At 32.0% G+C, this 18729-nt stretch overlaps 1 protein-coding gene across 1 annotated transcript in view; it reads left to right on the top strand.

Annotated features, from left to right (window-relative positions):
* Positions 1-18729, top strand: part of LOC124354604 (double-stranded RNA-specific editase Adar-like) — an 83069-nt gene that overhangs the window by 31255 nt on the left and 33085 nt on the right. Inside the window, 4 exon segments of the mRNA XM_046805195.1 lie at positions 8479-8619; positions 17100-17260; positions 17587-17785; positions 18485-18685. Coding sequence (XP_046661151.1) covers positions 8479-8619; positions 17100-17260; positions 17587-17785; positions 18485-18685 — 702 coding nt within the window.

Genomic DNA, 18729 nt, shown 5'->3' with positions numbered 1-18729 from the left:
ATTTAATTATTTGAATTTGTTCCCATGTAAAGTTAATTTATTTTTCTACTATTAATTAAATAAAGCAAAATTCCGACAACACATGTTTTTCACTTCACCCTTTGCCAATTCCCCGTGAATATTTGAATATCGTAATTTGATCTATCACAACATAACTTAACAACAGTAACACACAAAAAACAACAGAATAATAAAATTTAGGACTAGTTTGAAATACATTAAACTAACAACTACTTAAAAATCTGAGTTAAAACCTTTTCAAAACGAAAACAAGGCAAAGAATAACATAGTATAAAGAGACTATTTTTAAGGAAATAAAATCGTTTTCTAAGAAATAAATAAATATACAGCTTTAAATAATTATTTTGGTCTCTTTTGGATATTAACTTGTTGCTTCAGTCTCAGCTTATGATTTTAGCTAAGATTTGTTGTGGACAACGTTAATTAAAACATATATGAGAAATCTTTACCTAGTCAAATAGTTGTCTCTAGAACATTGTGGATATTACTTTTTGTTGTCAAACTAAACAGGTTTGCTATGCATGTTTAATGAAAAAAAGCAAATCTGGATAAAAAAGAAAACAAAGTATTTTTTATTGCAAACAAAAACATAGTATTTTTTGCATATGTAAGCAATGAACACATTTGCAGCTCGAAGTAAGCTGGCATGACTTTGTAGTACTTTTCTGCACATACGGGATATGCTGACACGCAGCTGACCTATTTGATATTGTTTTGCTGTGGGTGGCAGTGTTAGTTCATTATTTACTGTATACCCTTCTCTTACGCATTTTGCCTCCCTTGGAGACATTTATTTAGATGTCCTTTGTAGCCACGTAGTGTTGGAAAATTGTTGTATTTTGAATTTGAATAACGTTGTTTTTAATTTGAATTTGAATTTTGTTTGTAATAGTTGAGTTACTGAGTAAATATTACAAGTTGGTTAGGAATTGAATCATAATGAATCAGATGATGAAGTGTACGGGGCTGAGAGTGAATCAGTCTGGTGGCTAAAAAGGGCTTACTCTATGCAAAAGTCCGCATTGTACCCAGGAAAGATGTAGTTTTTCCCATTACGATTTAATGGATTATTTCATATAGACTATTTTAATCAGTAGAAAGTGAAACGTTGTATTGGGTTGTTTACAGACAGTATTTTTGTCTTTCTAGAAAGTTTTTTTAATTCTCCATCTACAACTAGTGATTAGTCGCTAAAAATGTTTCTCCGATGTTGAATGACTAGTCACTAGTCGATTTTGCAATCATCTATTTTATCAAAATTTTTACACGTAAAAGTATTACAAAATACCAAAAATATTATTTTTACTTATAGAACTTTTATGCTCTACAACATAGAAAAGGTCTCAAAATATAATAAGCATACAGAAAATATTTTAAAATGTTAGAATATGACTTGTCATCTAATACGTTTAAACAACCAATGCTTTTATATATATATATATATATATATATATATATATATATATATATACGTTAAATTGTATAAATGGCAATATCCTTATTTAATTTCAATAAACATTGAATCACAAAAAGTACTTGCTCCGCTGGGAGTCGAACCCGGATCTCTCACTTGCCGGGTGAATGTGCAACCATTACACCACAGAGCGCTTACTTTTTCCGATTCAATTATTTTGTATTTGGCCGTATCTGTCACATATGCGTTTAAATAAGCAAACTAACATATGATCGGAAGACCAAACACCTGTCAAACGACATTTATTTACGTTAAATTGTATAAATGGCAATAGCCTTATTTAATTTCAATAAACATTGAATCACAAAAAGTAATTGCTCTGCCGGGAGTCGAACCCGGATCTCTCACTTGCCGGGTGAATGTGCTACCATTACACCACAGAGCGCCTACTTTTTCCGATTCAATTATTTTGTATTTGGCCGTATCTGTCACATATGCGTTTATATATATATATATATAATCTGAATCTTGGAAACGGATCTAACGATTTTCATGAAATTTAGTATGCCAGGGTTTCAGGGGCAATAAATTGATCTAGGTTTCATTTGTAGAAAACATTGTTTTATCCATGTTTTCAAGCAATGAAAAATTGCTACAAAGTCAATATTGATTTCTTTGTTTAAATTCTATAAACGTATGACGTATCATAACAAGAGTACTAAGCCAATTCTTACAGCTAATATGTCATCAGAAATGCCAAAGAGAAAAAATACAAATTTTGGTAAAAATTAATGAAAGTTCAAATCGAAAGTAAATTTTGATTGTAATATAAGCTGATGAATAATTTCACTTCTTTTAAAATAAAATCTATTTATCTATTTCATATACTTTGTCCCACACATACTGCTAAATTCAAATGCCTGCAAACCTTAACTAACATTATTCAAGCAGAAAGGTCTCATGATGTTTCAACGTCTACAAGATTTGCGGGAGCGTGAGTCACAGCATGTAGCTACTGAAAATGATGAGCAACAAGAGTGACGTCTGCAAGATATGTGGCAACGTGTGGCAAAATGTGAAACTACTGAAAATAATGAGCAACGAGAATACTGATTAGAAGAACAATGACGTCGAGACAGAAGATGTAGTAGGGTTTTAGAACTTACTAATTATTTACTAACACATAAATGTGCTTTTACTGCAGCTGTGCAATATCACGCCTTAGGACCATTTAAAATTTTGTGTATCCGTTGCGGTGCATTGCATTTCCCCAAGGAGTGGGTTTCTAATCGCATAAATAGAAATTCTTTTGGTGACTGTTGTTTGCATGGACAAATTTTAATGCACAACCAAAATTTTCAAATGAATTTGTGTCTTTTTTAAACCGTCACCCTTATTCAGAAGTTTCATAAAACAATAATAAACATAAACGCATATTTTGCTCTAGCATCCTTTAATGCAGAAAATGACAGAACAATAAATAGCCATGGCATTTATAGTTTAATCGTTTGCGGACAAGTATATCATAAAATGAATTCCAAAACACGATTTAGCAGAAAAAATACCGAGCAAAGTTCAGTTCTTTATATTTGTTTGTAAAAACAACACTTTACTATTTACCAAAAACAATTTACAAATTTTGGTAAAAGTAGAATTTTTGTGATGTTTCACATACAAAAACCTTTTTAAAAACATTTTGTGTACTTTGAAAAGTAATAAAAAAATTATTTATATTTGTTATAAGGCTTTACTTTTGGATATATTTTGTTTTACTTTTTGTTTTTTATACTTATAATGAAAAATAAAAATTTAAATTTAAAAAAATAAGCCAACTGTATTTAAATGTTCCTTGTTTTGTACTGAAAAATAAAATATGTAATAATGTATAATTTACTGCAATCATATCAATCAATATTCTACATAAGTTTGAATGAAGGTGTGCACAACTAGCAAAATAGTGCCTGCCATTATAGTAATTTCAACTGCCAGATCCAGTATTAAGAAGTCTAGCTATTTGGTTCAGCTGTATATGTAACCACAACCTTTTACGATTTAAAAAACATTGGGTATCAGAAATTTTCCTTTACTGCAAGTTGATACCCATTCAAATTGGTAAAAAAACCCATTTCATAAACTCAATAAATGACTAGCACCGATCTCAATACTTTATTTAAAATTCAATTAAAATTAATAATATCTTCATCAGTTTTGGTCATTTTATCCAAACAAAGAAAATAATTGCATTTTTTTAACCCTTTCATACATATTTTTGAAATTTCACATTGACTCTACATTTCTAGAGTTATCAAGATAATTTATTCACACAAGTCCAAGTAGAAAAGCTCTGCAGTGAAGGAAGTGTAAACATGCAAAGAATTATTTATTAGTTGGACAAGATAGTTGTTAAGATCACCACATGTTGGAGTGTCCATTGCAGAGGCATACAAAATAATAGATCAGGCAAAAAGTGAATTTTTTTCTGGTTGCTATAAAAAGCCATAAATATACAGTTTTTCTTATTCTTCAACCTAAAAAACACCTAGTTGTAGTGTCCGTTTTTTTTTTTTTAACTAAAAGTAATAACATTTAATGAGTATTTTGAATGAAGGCATATAAAATTGTGGGTTAAATCCAATGGTACAACTTGATACCAGGTAATAAGTGGTCTCTGAGTCACTTAATAGGCTGAACTAAATAAATTAACGTCAGCTGCTTAAAATTAAATCATGTCATTAAAATAACCTATGAGGTCACCACATAACGAATCACAGTCCATTCACCAATGTGTACTGTAGACAGGTCAGTTTGTTAGTAGTACCAACTGTGCGCTGAGACATAAATAAGAGAATGTCTTTCATTTATACTATTATAATGCTAGTACAATCTACTCTTTGTAGAAAAAAGAAATAGAATACTAGCTGTTACCCGCGGCTTCGCACACAATTTTCAGAACCGAAGTCCTGAAAGTCCTCCTTATATTACTTAGTAAAAAGCACCTATGATGAATTTTTCTAAAAACTTAAGGCATACATCAGGTAGATATTATTTAAGTTCATGGTGAATGGTATCAGATTGTAACTTAATTATTATATTATGTTTTGCACTAGGAAGAGCATTTCTGGTTCAAATTAATTAGTTATGTTTGCAATGTCACAGCTGAGCCTGCATTATTATTCTGATCAATAAAATACAAATACACAGGTCTTGGAAACCTACTTCGGTCAAAAAGTGTCTATTTCTAGCCTTTATCATATATTCTAGGTCTAAGATGTTTCCAGTACCATAGTAGAGTTTGCCTTGTCCTGACGAAGAAAAAATATATACTTACGTAGGACCGAGAAGTCTACTTCGGTTAAAAAGTGCCTACTTCAGATCGTTTAAATTCACTTAACATGTTACATTTCAGCTTGCAATATTTCCTCGATCAAATTCTAGATACGTTCGATTAGGCAGTTCTCAGAATTCTACTTTGGTAAAAATCATCTACTATCGGCTTCTGTAATCTATTATCAGTTTAAAGTATTTCCAGGGACATAGTTGTTTGTTTTGTTGTCCTGATGAAGAAAATATACACATAGGTAGGACCTATTACGGCCAAGGGGAAGTAATACCTACTTCCTATGTACTTTCGGTATAAGGGGGAAATCCTTATTAAGGTTATGCAACATTCCAAATTAATCATTATTAAAGTTTTGCATTACACTTGTTTTTATGGACTGTAGCCAGGGAAAGAATGAATCGTTGAGGCATTTTAGTGTTCATTTCTCTGTTTTTCCAAAAGTCACTGTTAAAATGCCATATCACAATGTCAAGGAAGCCCACCAGTTTAAAGTAACTTATGTGAAAACATTCATAACCTTGTTCATTAAGGTTGGTTACGTAACAGTGTTTAAATAATATTTCAAATGCATTAGATTATTTAAATCCATCACTGGCACAATCTGGATTAAAATTTATATATTAACTTCATATTTACTATCTGCATTACACTACTGATCAATCACTGTTTACTTAATATTTCAACAAATTTAAATTTAAACAGATGTTTCAGCCAATTTGTAGACATGAAACTGAAGGTTTGAACAGCTGTTTAGTACCAGTTTAATTTGTATTATGAAACGTAAAAACCACATTTTTTCTGAATTATGAAATATTCTGAAATATTCAAGGTAACTTTTCTTATATTTTGCTTGATAAAAACCTACCATGAATTTCAATGAACATTAAAAAAAATTGGCCAAATTGGTCCAGGCGTTGTTGAGTTATTCACTTACCAACACTTTTTGCTATTCATTTTTATATTATAGATGTCTCTCATATCGTCTGGGCAACCTAATTGATGTTAAGAAGTGGCACATCATTAACCACAAAGTGAGTTAGGGATAACTTGATCCGTAGTTCCAGTTTACTATGGAGAATGATTGTTGGAGTAGATGGGGTTCTCTTAGTGTAAAAGATTGTAGGAAGCCTTAAACGTAAGAGAGACTCTACCTTTGTTCACTTAATTGAAGCTGAGTTCTAAGAGCTGGAATTAAGTTTGGTCTTTCAAGGCGGCATGACTTATTTATAATTACCCATTGTCAATTTATGGTGGCAGTAGCATGGAATCCTAGCTTTTGCCTCCTCCCCCCACATAACCATCCTGAATATCTTATCACTCAAGAAGCTGTATAGAAGGCCTTATTGCTTTAAGTATTAGTACGGTTTTCCTAAGATTCGTGTCATTGTGAATAAAATTATTGCTTTGATCTCTGACAAACTTTCACAGTGTTTGCTCATATTTGATTGATATCCCTAATTTTATTGAGATGAATTTGAGAAACAAAGCCAAAACAATACATGTTTAACCCTTTGACACATTAGTTTTGCACAGGGATTTTCATGGTTTGGTTTAAATTGTTTCCAACACTTAAAAGCTACTATTATGGTCAGATAACTATAAAATAACGCAAATCAAGCTGTTTTCTTTTGTTCTTTTTCTCAACATGCAAACCATTAGACTGCCGAGGGCGGTATTGCCATGATCATCTGCTCTCTGTAAAAATATAATTTCAAGTTTTTAATTTTTGATATCCTCCAATTTCAACCAGCTCATGTCCTGGATTGCACAAAGAAGCCATGTCTCGTTGTTGACCATCTCTTATGAGGACTTTAGACCTACAATACCAGGTTTAAAGATGAATTGGTTTCTATGAAGCCATTTAAAAATACTTACATTGTTTTAAATATTTATTTTAGATTTGATTATGTGGCAGTACTTTGCAACCAGACAACAAACAACCTTAATGAGTAAGTTTTGATGAAGTAATTGACAATTTTGCCCAAGATAAAAAAAAACCATTATTCAAAGTAGTTTAAAGACATTTTAGATTCAAATAGAAATTTTTTTTAAATGTTTTTTTATGTATCACCTTTATCATTATTAATGTTGTCTGTAATCTTATTGAAATAAATAAGCCTGATTTTTATTTCCATGTTATAAGTATGTAAACTTTAAAACTGACAGTGGATTATTGAAAATACGACGCTTTTGTGAATATTAACCGGGCCGACCATACTGATTGGCAACTGTTTAGATTAATACGATTGTGTGCTATTACTTCAGTGGGATAGGTAATGTTGCTGGAGACCTCCTTATAAGTGTATTTCACAAGTTAAACAAGAGCCTGATTAGTTGGTAAAATATCTTTCACGTAAATAAAATTTATTTTAGCTTAATCTCAAAAATACATAAACTTGTATGATTTATAGTTTAAACAGAAAATATTGTTTGCCTAGACTGGTAGATGAAATATCCTCCTAGGAAAAACTATATCAAAACTTTGAGTATCTTGTATGAAGTCAAAATTGTTGGAGTATCTCATTTGAAATCAAACTGTTGGAGATTGAAGTCGGTACTCTTGAAGTGTCTAATTTGAAATCAAACTGTTGGAGTATCTCATTTGAAGTTTTGTTTCAGATATACAGGCTAAATTCAAAGTTCTGACTGAAAATAATTGTAGTGTGAGAAATAATTTTGTTGGGAGGAGAGTATCGCTTTGATGACAAACATAAAAAAAACATTTTTAAATAAAAAAGGAGCTACATGGAAATGGAAATTTCTGCAAGCTGTAAGCTGTTTGGATATCATGAAATTCTCTATCGAGCTATTCACATGCTTTATTGGGTGCTTTTAATGGGATTGATAACATCTCACATCACATGCAAAGATTGTGTAAGGACATTTTACCAGTTAGTAGCAAGCACTCGTACCAATACGTGAGCTATTATAAGAACTTTTGTGAATATCAACTTTACTACCATATAACCTGGCTGGCCGTATTGATTGGCAACTGTTTAGATTATGTTTTTCTGGAATGTGCTGTAATCTGTGGTCATTTTGCTGAACTATCAGCCATTTGCCATGTTTTTTGTGTTCTAAGGAATGATTCCCTTTGTGGTCTATTTATTTTGGTGTGCTAAATAAAAACTTCTGACGTTGATATTGTCAGCTAGAATTGGTTGGTAGAATTGGCATAGTTGTGGGATACAAACCTCAGTAGATGAAATTGATGTGCAGAAGTATGACAGAAGACAGCTGTTTAAGTTAGTTGGGGAGGTGCATCACCTATTGCAAGTTCTAGCAGACAAATTACTTGACAGAATATAAGAAATAAGCAGTGGTCAGATTTAACCTCTAAACCCAGACAAAGTTTCAATTAGTTTTTATCCACAAATGTCAAATCTTGTAAGGAATTTCAAATGGATGAGAATCGATCTTTTAATTCAGTTGTTATTATACTGAAGAATAATATTTCAAACTACAATATTCTTCTTGATTTTACTCATACCAGCAAGCAAAATTCAATAATTATTCATCTGGATGATTGTGAATTTAGTTTTCTTAGGTTACACTTCTTTTACTCTCTGAACAGCCCTTAATTTAAACTGTAGGAGTAGAATGTATAATATTGTGAAGGCACTTAATTGGTTGAGGGATAGTCAACTTGGTGAACACCTCGAGGCCCTCCTGGGTTTGTGGAATTATAACAGTGGATCTTCAGCTTTCAGCTTCTACGAAGAGTCAAAGAATGGACTTCTGATCTGCGCTATTTGTGGAGAATCCCTGTTCAATGAAGGATTAAATCAAAGAATTATGAAACGCCCTGTAATGCAACCATCGCCATCAGAATCTCCACCTCTCGGTGAGTTTCAAAGTTCATTCCTTATTTTGACATCTTATCACACAACAGTCCTGGAAAGTAGGAAAGGGGTTGTGGCATGAATTTAATTCCGTACTAGTGTGTAATTTGAATTGAGAAAAACTTCCTCACAATAGTCGGAACAGTAGATGATTAAAGAGCAAAAGAGAGAAGATTATAGGTGAAAACTGTTATCTGAGAATAAATTAAGACCAACTTAAGCTACATTAAATTTAGTTAAAGCAGAAGAACAAGCCTTAAATTTTAATGATACACGTGTCCATTAAAGATTGAAGAGCATTTATTGCAAAGAACAAGGCTAACTTTTGCCTTCAGGAAAAAGTGAAAAGACAGCTGAAATAGAATCTGTAATTATTTTAATGTTTAATTATTCATCGTTATGAAAAGAATGGAAATGGAGACGAGAATTGGTAATGCAATCATTAAAATGATACACAAAACTATTGGCTAGTTGCGGTTTGTGTTGGTAGTAAAACAAATGTAGCTCAAGATAACTCTCACACAGGCAACAGAAATATATGTGCTAATAAACTGTCTTCAAGTGTTCTTCTCAACTAAATGTATTGATCACTTATTACATCATATTTACTGTTAGTCCAAACACACTGCAGTGTAAAGCACCAGAGTCTTGTTTAGGATAACAAGTTTATATTTCGGTTACATTTTGTATGGTACGAATTTTTACAGATTCTAAATTAGTGTTGAACGTTCCAAAGATTCTAAATACCGTTCTCTAGATGCTTACGTTTTATATATGTGCGATAGGTTTCCAATTATTTTAAGTCTCATTTGTAAGTTGTCATTGTTATTTATTTGCTTTTTTCATGTCTTCGCTGTGCTGAGTGCCGGTCTTGATTTGTTTAGTATTTTTAAGCTATATTGTTATTTGTGTGTAAAGAAACGGTAGAATTGCTTAATTATTTGTTATGGAGTGTGACTATTTTCATCCTTGAATGTGTTATTAATTTGTAATAATGAAATTTAGTTATATATATACAAGATAGTAACAATTTAGTTTCTCTTAATTTATTGTCATAAGTCTGGTTTATAAATACTGTATGTTAAAGTTGTATATATTTCATAAGTTAATGTTCATTTTAAAAATGTTGTTTTTAAGAGAAGTTAGTAGTAATAATCATTGCAATAAAGTTACATTTATTGTTTAAGTAATAAGATAAGAATAAGAAAATAATATTAACAGTATTAAAAATCCAGTATTATGCTCTCATCTTAATTTAACGTTCCATTTTATTTGGAAGCCGTATCAATTGTATAAATATAATTTTTGCAGAGTATGTTATTTGAGGATGACTGTACTGAGACAAAATTGTGTTGCAGAACATTGGAAAAGAGAAATAAAGTTTTCTGTTATGTAAATTTCTTGATTTGAAGTAAGAAATATGTAGAATATACCTTAAATTCACTGAAAATTTCCAAGGGTCTATTCCTGGTTCTGAAACAAAACATTACTCGTAGTATCATACATTCTGTATTTCATCCTTTCTTAGTCCTGTTTTAACACTAGTGCAAATTTTAATGAGAGTACTAAACACTTTAGTAGAAAAATGTTCCAAATTTAGGGAAAACCAAGCATTTTCAGGGAATTTTACCATCTCTAGAAACCTCAACAAATTAAAAAAAACTCAAATTTCTCAAATTTTGTTGTTGCTGAATTTCTCCAGCTTACTAGGCAGGTTCAAGACAGATTAAGAGCAAGACATCATCAACCATTAAAAGTAGCTGCCGTGGTTGTTTATGTGTTGACAGATTTCGTTGAAAAAAGTACCATTGGAATTGTAACAAAAATAGCAAAATAGTATCTTGAGTTAGCTGTCGTGCTTTTATACTTTGATTCTCAATGTATAAAAAAGTTGTATTAGAATTCTTTCAAAAATAGTTACTTTTTTACACTTTTATTTAAGTATAGAACCATGTAGGAGTATACCACAACATGTGTCGTTTAGCAGGCTTTGCTGAATTTGCATATACAAGGGCTATCCAGAAAGAAACAGACGTTTTTAAATAAACAAATTTACCAACTGAAATAGGAACATTTTACTATATAAATTTAAAAGCTATACTCATAGGCTATTTTTTAACGTAATCTCTGTTCTATTGATACATAACGTTACACAAGTTTTTCGATTCCAGCTTTGTAGAAATCTTCTGCCTGAGATCACGCCACTGATTAACGCCAGCGTAATGTTCAGTGTCACTATCAAAGCACTGCATTGTGAGTCAGGTCTTCATCGCTGGAAAGAGGAGGTAGTCGCTTCTTGCCAGATCTGGGCTCAAACACTTAATCAACACTTCCCAATCAAAATTATCCAAGACTTGTCGTGTACGATTGGCTGTATGGGTATCACTCGCTGTAGCTTCTGCGTTGTTTCACAGTACCTCTCTGCGTTGATTGTTGATCCTCATTCAAGGAAATCAACCAGAATCACACTCTTAGCATCCCAAAAACAGTTGCCATAATCTCTCTTGCTGACAGGGTTTGGGTACAAAAGTTTGGTATCCAAGCTTCCCTACAACAATTTCATGAAGTAAAAAAAATTTCGTGAAATTTGTGGGAAATGTTCTGATAGTTCAGTCGTTGTGGGACGGCGATTTTCATGAACTTTGTCACTGATTTTCAACATCAAATTTTCAGTCACTAGGCTAGGCCGATCGCTATCATCATGAACATTGGTGCGGCCAATTTTAAAGTCAATACACCACTGCCTTACTCTGCTTTTACTCATTATTCCATTTCCATAACATTCACGCAGTTGGCAATAGATTTAAATTGGTTTGTGGTTTTTTCAACAAAAACCTTATTGCTGAACGCTTTTCACAAGTGGCTTGATTTTCAATTGCAGCACGCATTTTAATTAATCACAGTGAGAAATGTAAAAGAGATATAGACCGCACACGATTACAGCTCTATCGAGTGTTTTGACACCAAGATGGCGGTTGTAGTCCCATCCACAACCGCACCATTCAAAAACATCTTATTACTTTCTGGATAGCCCTCGTAAGATTCCAAATTTATAGCTCATTTCATTCTCGAGATGTGTTGTGGACAGATAGACAGACAGACACCTCATACAACCTTGTATAGGATACAAACAAGTAATGAACTGTTAGGCAAGCTAATCAGCTGAAGCAAACAAATGCTGTAAACCTTATAGTTGAATTACATTGTTTACAAAGGTGGTTGATATGTTTCCCACTTAAGATCACAATCAAGATGGTTGATTGTGATAGTAACTGATTGGTATTTTGTTTGTTATGGAATTATAACGTACATCTCTGAGACAGACTTTGAGAGCTTGTATAGTTTTTATTTTGAGATTGTGTATACATTTATTTTAAAGTTGCCATATCACCGGATTTCTCTGCAGACTACTCGATTTTGAGGGTAAAGATATGAATCTGAAAAATTTCTTCAAAATAAAAATAAAAAGTTTTAGTTTTATTTTCCTACTATAAAGCGGAAATGTTTTGTTTAAGTCATATTTGACAACAAAAAGAATTTATGTTCAGAATTTTACTGTATCTGTAGCCTAACAATTGCCAAAGCTAAACCTATCCTCCATTTAAATAAATGATTTGTTACTTTTTGGTTTTGTTTTGGTGGGAAGCTTTGTTAGCGTTCACCTAAATTAGTGTTGTCAAACACTGAGTATAAGAAGATTTACATTGCCACTGGCAGAAGTAACTCAAGTGAAGTAAACCGAGATGGAACTGTTCTGCTATCAATTCTGCACAGTTGTAGAGTATTAATAGTAATAGCGTTGTAAAAAGGTACGGCATTATGTTGTTTATGATGGCAATTTAGCTCACGTTGTAAATCTTAGTAATGTTTAATATGAGTTAGTTGTGACTGTGAAGTAGATAAATAATAAGGCAAAAGTAATTCATTTAAAATATTTAGCCTATTTTTTATCTGTAGAGTGGGTGTTTTCTTTCATTTGCTCAATGGACAAAGGAAAAAAAAGAAACTAACAGTAGAGTAAATTAAAAGAATTATTTGTGTCAATTATATCCTCATATTGTATTTTTTCAAGAGTTATATAGTATCTTCGTTAAATTTATTTTTTGAAAAAGATAGAGCCCTAAAACAAGTAGTCACTTGCCACTACCCATCATCTCTTGGATCTAGTACTACAAGTATATTTATTCCCAAAAATAAGTGGTTCGTCTTTTCAGGTAAAAGTAATAAAAGTGATCAAAGATTCAAAATTTTGTATCTTTACATTTGTTGGTAAGTTCATAAAAATAAAAATTACACAAAGCACCTTTATTGTTATATACATTTAAGCTTTTACTCCTTATATAATGTTTGTGCGGTTTGAAATTTAAATAGAAAATCAATTATTAAAAACTAGTTTGCTGAGGAAAAAAAATAGTTGTCTGTCAAGAAGCTACTAAGTGTGGGTTTGGTCACAACAGTGTCAGGGTCTGTGGCAGTTAGGTACACTTCAAGTGAAGTGCTATGATGGTCAATAACATGAGTGTAGATGAATAGTTGTCTGTCAAGAAGCTGCTAAGTGTAGGTTTTGTCACAGTAGTGTCAGGGTCTGTGGCAGTTAGGTACACTTCAAGTGAAGTGCTATGATGGTCAGTAACATGAGTGTAGATGAATAGTTGTCTGTCAAGAAGCTGCTAAGTGTAGGTTTTGTCACAGTAGTGTCAGGGTCTGTGGCAGTTAGGTACACTTCAAGTGAAGTGCTATGATGGTCAGTAACACAGTGTTATGATGCTGGCTCTTATCTTATCAGTTGTGTTGACATGGATCCAACTGTATTTATCACTGTTGTAGACATTTTCCCTCAGCTCACAAATCCCTGTTCACTAAGGCATTCCAAAGAATAACCCATAATTACTCAGCATGTCTAGTAATTTGGTCACCAATAAAAATGTACCATTAACCACTTTATTTCTGTCTGTAGTAACTTTCCCAAGTATCAATAAAGATGTCTTTAACTTTGAGTGTCTCACTCATGGTGGTTGGTGTATTACCAATAATTAACGCTTTCTTAGAATTCAAAAATTATTTCTTTTTAGAGCTACTTGTATGTTTGTCATTACAACTTCCATGCAAATATAATAATTTTACTTTATTTTCAAAATATTTTGGTTAAAGAATACTTGAATTATTATAAAATTGTGTTTGTTCTTTGTTGTTCCCATCCTAAAATTTAGAACACGTTGAAAAAACCAACCGAAGTGGTAAGGATTCAAAAATTTAGTTCCATGTCATTCCCAACTGAGTTAGGGTAATTTTTTTTTTGTTGGTTAGAGTGGCTAAAATCAAGATATTAAAAAATTAGTGAGGGTAACAGCTGTTGATTAAAAATATTTTTATTTTACTTTTCTTAGTTTGTGTGGCTTTTAGTGCTGAACATTAGAGTTTACAATATATCTTTTTTTTTTAAACAGTTACATTTTGACATTGGTTCTTCTGAAATAAATGAAAAAATCGTGCTAATAATCAATTTTGCATGTAAAATCAATTTTGCATGTAAAATCAATTTAGGTCATGGGGAATTTTCAAGTGCATTTGACTGAAACTAACTTATGTATGCTTATCTATGCTTAAACTTGAATTTAGCTTCATTTTCAAAGGAAAGAGTAGGCTAAAGTGTTTTAATGCAAAATAATTATTTCATAAAAATGGGATACACATATTTTGCCTTAGTTTTTCAGTTTGTTTCAGTAACTTCTCCGATATCTCAGATTCAGTTACGTTCTTGTATCCTAACAAACATAAAATAACATACATCGTGAATTTCTCATATATTACTGTTTTTGTAAGTATCTCAATCTCATGCAATTACATTTAGTACATCAATTAAGTGTAATTATTATACACTCTAACATCTGAAATTATGTCTTTATTACTTTTTGCAGTAAGGATAACAAAATATTTCTATTATAAACTACTGCTCTATTATAAATATACAGGTCATGTATATTTATGGAGCTTTCTATTGGCTGTTTCATTAAGTTTGAAGGTTGTTCACTTTACAGCTGCACTAAACAAACTAACTCTCAGCCAAACACAAGACTACAAGTTACTTTTTTCTTTTTTTTTTACTTACTATAATATTAGCTTAGTCTCTGTAGCAGTTTGCTGTTACTTTTTTTTTAAATACTAACAATTGGCATTTAATCCCTGTTCCAGTTATATTTGCTAAGTTAATCATAGCCATGTTTAGTACTATAGAATGTTTATTTTAATAAATTGGTCTCATTTTAAAACTTCTATTTAATATATCTACAACTAGGTCTCATTCCCTAGACTAGATTCAACCCCCTACTCTCTTTGACCCTTATTTAAAAAATAGAAAGAGCTACTTTTTAATAATAATATGTCAAGCATATTTTATATGGGTAAAGTTATTAAAAATTGCATATTGCCATGAAAATCTTAGCAAAAACTATACTGAACCACCAGAAACCTCAGCAGTTTAATCCAATTATGTATAAATATATTAACATTTATAACTAAAAATCTACTAAAATAAAAGTTCTATACTGTTTGAAAAGTATGTTTGTATAAATATATCGGTTTATATTTTAATAATTATAAATTAAAACTTAAAAGCCATCTAAAATCACAAGAAGCTTCAAGAGGTGTTGTTTGCAAGGTAACTATTTCAGAAATCAGTTACTTCAAAATACACATAACCTTATTCTCAATAAGAAATTAATTTCATTGTTATTATATCTTTAAAGTCAAAGTCTATGAACAATCTTGTTTGAATAAGTACAATTTCCAAATATTGAATTTTATGATATGATTATATTTTGTATTGCTTCCTGAGACTTAGAGTTGTACATTAAAACAGTATTTTAAAAATGTTTTAGTTTTATTTATAAAAGAGGTATTTAAAAAAAATATTATATGCAGGATAAGGTATTTTATAACAGACAGAAAATATTTTAAATATTGGTTTAGGACATTAAAACTCAATGGAATATATGTCCAAAAATGCTTTGACTGTCTGCTAATTGATTTCTTATTTACTTTGTTAAAATATATATATATAGGTTGGGACAGAACATTCACATTTTGTACGTATGGTTATTTACCAATATTACTACACGTAACAGAAAGTTTCCAACTTTAACATCCAACATGCAAGTCCTTCTGCTAACAGGGCTGCTAAACCGATCGTAGTTTTGTTTGTTCTTAGAGCTGAGTGGAAGTAATAGTAAAAATATCACCTGTAAATATTGAAATATTTTCGTTTCTAAACCTAAAAGTTCATAAAATGTAGAGAAGCAGATTGAATTATTATTTCTTGAGTAGGCATTATTATGAAGAGTATGCATATAGGAGATGTGATTGATTCATTGCTGGCACATTGGCCACATGATAAGTGGATGTCTAGGTGCAGGCTTTTTTTATCACTACAAATGATCTCATACAGTTTTCAAGAAGGACAACTTTCAAAAAAGTATGAAAATCTATGAACAATTATAAGACTTACTGATTCTGGTACTTGCTAAACTGCTAAACAATCAGAAAAAAATCATTTGGTAATGTGCCTGAAATTCAATAACATTTTCATAGTCCTCAACAAGGGATTAGAAAGGAAAATTTCTACATTCTCAGGGTTTTAGTGGTCTTGTGTGTAATGTATAATGGTTCTAATAGATGGGTGGCCCTGACTTTTATCTTATATCAGCAACAAAATTTATTGCTTTGTACCTGAAATTCACTTTTAGAGGTAGAGATGTAAGGGAAATAAAAGGCACTTCACTGACCAAAGAAGTAGGGTTTCTTCATTAATGGTATCCACAGCTCATAAAGGTATAAATGACTCCAGAATATTTCCTTTTTATTTATTGTTTTTATCTAAAGCTCTACCTCTAGCACAAAGCTGTTTATCACGTTATTTCAAGTTGGGCACAGATGATTATATCTTAGTATATGAAAATGGCATGCCAAAACATATAAAACATCGGAAACCGGAAATATTGGAACCTGGCCAGATCTCTTGAGATGGTAAAATCGTTTACTAGGGAATCTCAGTAAATTGGAAATCTCTTTTAGTTTATGGATGTCTTGATTGAGTACTGATGTGCTCATAATGTTCCAGAATGAAGCTGTTTAATTAATTCTTTTAGCATGGGACTAAAGAATTCTTTTCTAATGTTGGTTGGTAAGGATGATGTTCTTCCACTGGATTTACTTAGTTTCGTGCATGTAAGGCAAAACATGCGCTATTTAAAATAAATTTAATACAATAATGTAGTAAACAATCCAAACAACGTCCACTTGTACAAGCTGAGTGACGCGAAAGAAAACTTCTCTTACAACCGGTGGGTATTCTAATTCCTTGGTAATTAGGTCTATTTATTCTGATGACTCTCGATGTTCTTAATATTTATTTTATCTTTATTTAAGAAATTCTATAAATGTGTTCCTTAACATTAAATCCTTAGTTTTATTATGTTTGTTTTAGAAACGGACTCACCTGCAAGGAAGAAAAAGAAACATTCTGGAATTACATCGCTTCCCCGAAATGCTGTTTGTGTTTTGAACGAGATGAGACCGGGTTTGGAGTATAAGCTGGTATCGCAGACCGGTCCCGTGCATTGTCCCATCTTCACGATGTCAGTCAAGGTGAAGTACTACAAATTTAAAATATTTTCCAAAATAATCTAATGTGCTGGACATTTTTCCTTCCTCACATTGTCAGTTGTATTAAAGTTTTCTGTGGAACTATCGTTTTCTCAAAAGGCTTTGTCCATTCTAAATCAAAATCGAGATTTCTAAATTAAAATGTAAGTTGATAACACAGATCAGTTTCTTGCAGCTCGATCCTTACAAAGTACTCAGTCCAAAAAGGAGTATTATGTACTTTTGTACCAGGGTCAATGATGTTCGTACGTTTTAATTTTAGTTTCGCCAGGAAACAATGTTAGTGTGACAGCTGACTGATGTTTCAGATGGACGGCCAAGAGGTGATGGGTCAAGGACGCACAAAGAAGCATGCCAAGCAGGCGGCAGCTGAGGCTGCACTGCGCACGATCATACAGTTGCCTGAAATGCACGTTATGACGCTGCTCAATCCTCAACTGCAATCAGCTAACGTCGACTTTACCTCCGACTCCATGGAGTATGACGGCAGTGAGAACAAAGATGCAGGTTGGTATAGCGTTCTCTTCTTAGTACCACATATTTGTTCTATCGATTGCGTAAAAGTTTAGGATATCGATAACAATTGTAATGATTTCTGAATGTTGGTACAGCATGGGATGGGTCTTCCCATTAATTTGAAAACCCCATTTGTAAAACAAATCACGTAATTAAAACAATTAGAATTATTTTGTCTAGTAGATTTAATAATATTGGTTTTTAAGTTAGTTATTAGAAGATTTTTTAAAATCTCATTTAAGACTCAACATTAGCTATGCCGGCTTCAAAGTGCACTATTGGATCTCCCTGGGATTTGAACCCATGATCTCTCGGTTAGTGAGCCGAGACTATGACCATTAGTCTACGGAGGAGGACAAATTAGAAGATTTTACAGTTAATTTCTTAGTACAGGATATATATTAATATTAATAACAGTAATAAATTGTGAGTACACTTTCTGGTGGTTCTTTCTTTCAGAATTGTTGTTACGACATATTTTGTCAATATATAATAATATCACAATGTTGACAAATTGTGCCATAACATCACAACAATAAGAAACCATTGTGAGGAAAATTTACTATGTAGTACAAAAATTATTGTGATCTACAGAGAAATGTGGAATCCAACTCCCTCTAGGTATTAATCATGTGTTATTGACCAAAAGGGTATGATTTAAAGAAAAACTAATACTGAATTCCATTCCAGCCATGCTAGAAGCGAAGACAAACGCTTCTCCTGGCCTGAAGGTTCTCTCCCGTCATATGCTCGGAGTGGAGAAGAGTCCTGTCATGATTCTGAACGAGATGCGTCCTGGCCTCAAGTATGAGTGCACCTCATCCTCTGGCGAGTCTTATGCTAAATTCACCATGAGCGTATGCATAGATAGCAAGACCTTCGAGGGCACAGGTACTTAACGATTTAACGTACTCAATTTTGTTATTAGGGGTGAA

This window comes from Homalodisca vitripennis, chromosome 1, assembly GCF_021130785.1.
Source record: "Homalodisca vitripennis isolate AUS2020 chromosome 1, UT_GWSS_2.1, whole genome shotgun sequence".
Taxonomy (NCBI): domain Eukaryota; kingdom Metazoa; phylum Arthropoda; class Insecta; order Hemiptera; family Cicadellidae; genus Homalodisca; species Homalodisca vitripennis.
Note: the sequence above shows the minus strand (reverse complement) of the source record. Positions and strands in the feature narration are given on the sequence as shown.